The 5,229-nt window shown below is 37.5% G+C and overlaps 2 protein-coding genes across 2 annotated transcripts; one reads left to right on the forward strand and one right to left on the reverse strand.

Moving 5' to 3' along the window:
- Positions 1-970: 970 nt before the first annotated feature.
- On the reverse strand, positions 971-2,968 carry hint1 (histidine triad nucleotide binding protein 1). The gene is made up of 3 exons (XM_034238009.1): positions 2,819-2,968; positions 1,718-1,822; positions 971-1,272 (listed from the first exon to the last, which is right to left on the reverse strand). Exons 1-3 carry the CDS (start codon positions 2,927-2,929, stop codon positions 1,108-1,110), a joined length of 381 nt encoding a protein of 126 aa, XP_034093900.1. The 5' UTR covers positions 2,930-2,968; the 3' UTR covers positions 971-1,107.
- Positions 2,969-3,029: 61 nt separating this feature from the next.
- lyrm7 (LYR motif containing 7) lies at positions 3,030-4,645 on the forward strand. The gene is made up of 5 exons (XM_034238060.1): positions 3,030-3,079; positions 3,317-3,389; positions 3,692-3,762; positions 4,027-4,108; positions 4,194-4,645. The coding sequence occupies exons 1-5, from the start codon at positions 3,062-3,064 to the stop codon at positions 4,262-4,264; spliced, it is 315 nt and encodes a 104-aa protein (XP_034093951.1). The 5' UTR covers positions 3,030-3,061; the 3' UTR covers positions 4,265-4,645.
- Positions 4,646-5,229: the final 584 nt, after the last annotated feature.

Here is a 5,229-nt window from a genome sequence, read left to right on the forward strand (position 1 = left end):
TACCAAATGTCCCTAATTCTTACAGATTAAAAAAAACACATGTATCATGTCTTAACTGAAAATGGCAGTTTGCTTTTGCATTTTTATAATATTTGTAATTATTTTAGGCATTCAAAACATTTTATATAAAAGGCCAAACATACACTGCTAATATAAGGAATGTGTTAGTACAAAATAAGCCCCAATATTGAAGTTCCAGCGTCAGCTAAATACTGTGCCGAGAACAGAGGATCGAACTCTATTAAACTAAGCTGACTACATGATACTTTCTCTAGCGCAGGGTAATGAATCACAAAGTGTAATGTGAGGTGTGTAGTCCTCCAGCAGCCGGTGTGCTTTCTCTTACTGCAGACAATTCTGTCTTTCACTTAAATGCTTGTAAAAGGCACCAAGGTGAAGAGAGCAGCAGTGCTTGAAATCCCTTCAGTGTTCATATCTTAAAGGTCCCCTATTATACTGTTTTTCATCAATATATTACAGGTCTCAGATATTTTCAGAACCTGTCTCTGAAGTGTTTGGCTCCAAACACCAAACAGATCATTGCAGCATCCCATAATCCCCCTGTTTCAAAAGTGCTGATTCTGTCTGTTACTTTAGATGAAAATAAGGAGCCCCTCCCCACGCCCCTCTGAGAGATTTGGTTAAAAGAACACAATGGTGCTCTAGGAGAGATTCAGGTGATAAGGTGGGGGGTGTTACCTTGGTTGGTGATTGGCTAATGGTTACACAAGCCAAAAAAACGTTATGACATCATAAAGTGGCCAAAATCTGATCAGCTCATTTCAGACAGGTTTTGATATAAATGGATCAGGACAAAAAGTGAGAGAATCTTTTTTCCTGAAACTTTCAGAACCTCTTTACACAGAGGGGACATGTGTTGATGTAGAAGAGACATGAACAAGTGGATTTTGCATAATAGGTGACCTTTAAAAAAGCCAGGTTTGAAAAATGTAACATAAAGACAAGGTTCTGCTTTTGTGAAGTGCTCTTTATTATCATGAATGCATTTCCAGGTTTTGTCTGACTCTTAATTCACATGGTTTATTCTGGTTGTTTGACAACAGACAAACAACACTGATGGCAAGATGTTCTGTGTGGGGGGGGAGGTTAGCCGGGGGGCCATGCCAGTGGACGTCCACCCAGGACGTGGATGTGGATGTGGTAGACAGACTGGCCTCCATCCGGACCATCATTCACGACAATCCGGTAGCCTTTAGTCAGACCCGCCTCTTTAGCACACTTCTTCGCAACGAGCATCAAGTGGCCCAACAACTGAGACAGAGAGAGAAAGATGTATGACACTAAAGTTAGAGACATACATGTATAAAGTATAAGCAGACAACCCCTGAATTACAACACAGTGTTCACAGTAACTGTAAGACAAGCATTACGTCTTGTGAAGGTTTCCATCTAGTGGTCACAGTTGTTGGACAAATACTTAACAATAGTGGGGATTCAGTCATGTTCAGTGTACTTATTCGAAGTCAAATTCAAGCACTTTTCAAGCATTTTAAGATACATTTGTAATCTTTTCCAGCCCCTCAGAGTGTGGTAAATTATGTAAACATTTCTTACAACATACGAATCATTGCACTTCTTTATCACAATGTTATAGTGCTTTAAAAACACAAGAACAAAATTAAAACACATTTGAAATTCAAGTGTTTTAAAGGATTTCCAGCAAGCGTATGGAACTCTATTATAGGATTGTACTTACTGCAGCATCACTATCCTCAGCTTGTGACAGCTGAACGATTGGCTTTTTAGGGACGACGAGGATGTGGGTGGGAGCTTGAGGTGAAACATCAGGGAAGGCAATACACTGAAATACAAATAACACACATTTAAAACAAGAATTTAGCCAGTTCAAATGTACAACCATTAATATGATGCAATGCAAAAGATGCTACCTCAATTTGTATTATGACTTCCACCCCATAAACTGTACGTATATATAGATATTGTGCTGTTACTGCATGAGGGGTAAACTTCAAGACGAGGTATTGCAAAGAAATTAAATCCTGGTAATGAAATATCTTCAAAAACAAATTCAACATGTGTTTCAAAGTAACCATTTTTAATGTTGATATTGGCCATTTCTGGTACAACAATCTTACAGTATTTGTGTGTTAGGATGTTGCATGTGTGGTCTCAAAGATGCCACATTGTAAATGCTTATTTGACCTATTTAGCAAATGAAGGAAATCAAATCTTATTACATTTGGATTATTAAGAAGTTCAGAGATTTTTAAAGAACTTTAAAAAAAAGTGTAACATGACCCAGATGCATAAACAAAACACACAGCAGTGAACCTGTTGGACAGGCAGTTTGAATGACTGATGTTACCTTCTGATTGGATATGACACAGGCAGCTTCTCTTTTTGAGAGTTGTATGTGTGTTAAATACTACAATAGCTGCTTTAAGAATTCAATTCACTGCAACCATAAGTTCACATGCATGCTCACACTGGCTAAACTGTAGATCAGCTGGAGTAGCAGGCAGACAAGTGGACCTTTCCGTACTTTGGTATAAAGCCAACTAAAGCAATGACTTCAATATGCAGACACAAATATAAACCATGGCTAGGAGCCCTTCTACTGTTTTAAAGCATTTATGTACTCAGGGTTGCTATTTTGGTTTGGTTGTATTCTGAGAAAAACGACCTACACGACACGTGTCTTAATATTCACAACATTATACAGTACAGTTTCTACACAGCTAGCATGAAGCTAACGTTAGCTTCACGTCTCCTGCAGGGCGCAGTGCGGATAACTGCACAGAAACAGCGTTTATGAGTTGAAATGCTGAATGCATACCAAGTCATCTTCATGGAGCAGGGTGGCAGGAATCTCTTTTCTTATGATTTTTCCAAATATAGTGTCTCCACCGGGCTTGGCAACCCGCGCTTTAGCCATTTCATCAGCCATGTTGGTGCATATGAGAGTAACTGTCAGCGCCGGTTGTGGCTTTGTGAAACTACAGAAACGCGTCATCGCAAAGTATTCACTGATTGGTCCTTGGTACTTCCTCCAAACCGGAAGTGAGCTAAAGAAGTCAAGATGGGCACACGTTTGAAGGTGAGTTCGCGAAATAATCATGCGTTTATATAAATAACATCATAATAACAATGTTTTATTTTAGTTTATATAGTTTGTTTGTTTTCTCAATACACATGTTTGCATATTCTATGAAGTAGATTGCCAAAAGGACAGGGAATTATAGTGTCATAAGTGCGACTGTCAAGGTCCTGATGTTGTAAAAGCTTCGTGTTTACATACAGTCTGTGGTTTATATCTTGTGTATTACATTTGCAGATCCTCAGCACGTTTAAATCGTTGCACAGAACCAGGATGGCTGTATTCAAAGATGATGACAAAGCACTGACAGGTGAGACTAATGTTGGTTTGATTCCCAGCAGAAGAATATCCGTGGCTATCTTTCTTTGGATTATTAGAATCAGAATTGTAACTTTTTACAGCAAAGCATAGATAGAGACAAAGAAAATAGAACATTATTATTTAAGAAAGTAGTGCTTTACAATATTACAATTTACAGAAGTACACATTCAGATTTATAAATAAGTGGCAGCAGTATTTATACATTAAACTAAGTGTAGCACTGCAGAATGAAGTGTGTATAACAATGGTGAACTTATTGTTCAAACGTCTAAATCCTTTCTCTCCACAAAGCTGCAAGATTAAAGATCAACGATGAGTTCCGGAAAAACAAAGAGGAAACGTCAGAAGAAAACATTAAGAAGGTACAGTGAAAGTACAACATGAAGGGACATTGTGTGTTCATGTTCATATCAACTCTGTACTTTAGCAGTTGTGCATCTAAATAACATTTAGCTTCTTATACTAATCTAAGTTATTTTCCGATTAAGTATCTGCTGATTCAAAGTCCAATCCAAAATATGTTTTAATTTATTTTTCATGTCTACACAGTGAGGGCTACAGCATTCAGTAATAAACACAATAGCACATCTGTTAACCCTCATTACCCTTCTTCTGTTTTTTTACAGATGATGAAAATGGGCTCATCTGTGGAAGCTATTCTGCGGGAAGGCGTGTTACAAGTGGAACATGTTGGAGATAAGAAACTCTGTATGTTGTTATGTTCCATAATCTTGTCTTTTTTCAACAAATATAAAACATACATCTTGACCCTGATTTTACATTTCTCTCACAGTGCTTCGACCCAGAGAGAGCCTTCTACTCGAAAATGTACCTTATTCTGACGAGCCACGGAAAAAGGCATGAAAGACCAACTGATTACATATTTTTCGTAAATAAGAGACTCACCATCATCCGCTCTGTTCCTCTGCATTTAAAGGATTCAACGCAAAATATTTCAAGTTGTTCACGATCTCCTGAACTAAGAACATTTTAAAGATCATCGCTACACGGAGAAATGTCTTGTTCTGATTTACTCAAGGTCTCATTTGCGCTGCTTAAGGAAAGCTGTGCTATGAATGAGATGCCCTTACTGTACCGTATTTTGTCAAATGATTATGTATTGATTTACTTTCTCAGTGTTCTGCCTACTTGTTTGTGGTTTTTTATTTAACTGATTTAGGGAGAACTTCTTCCCTGCTTCTGATCATTTTCATTGTGTTCTGATTAAAGAGGAGTATTCCCAAAGTTTTCATTTATTGTTCAAATCACGATAAATGATGTATGAATCTAACATGACAGTGGGTCAACATTAAGGGCAAAGACCCCAACAACTTCCCATTAAAGGTCTCTTAAAATGTAGGTAGGTTTTCCACAAAAAAGGTTTTAAAAATACATGTGAGAGTTATTTCAAGGCATGTTTGACTGACAACAAATACTGTTTTAAACCCTGGAAGATAACATTACAATTAGCCTGAGGTGTCTTATCTTGTGCCCCTCAATTTTGCTAGAGGAATAACAAAAGTATGGTGTAGTTTAACAGAAAAACATGTGCTTTTATTGTACAGACGATATCTAACACAATCTAAGACTAACATTGTAGATCATGTTTGGTTTTTTTAAACTAATATTTTGTATAATTGGAGCATTGAAAATGTTGAACAAAACTGACAAACCTTGACTGTGTTCATGAAGACACTACATTACCCACAATGCTCACCAAGGAGTCCCAATGATGACATCTTCTAAATGCGCCGTTACTCTGGCAACGTTTGTTTCTTTCGGTTCTAGCCGTTTAGCTAGCTTGTCAAAGTTAGGGAAAATCCAATTTG

This window comes from Gymnodraco acuticeps, unplaced genomic scaffold (genome assembly GCF_902827175.1).
Source record: "Gymnodraco acuticeps unplaced genomic scaffold, fGymAcu1.1, whole genome shotgun sequence".
Taxonomy (NCBI): Eukaryota; Metazoa; Chordata; class Actinopteri; order Perciformes; family Bathydraconidae; genus Gymnodraco; species Gymnodraco acuticeps.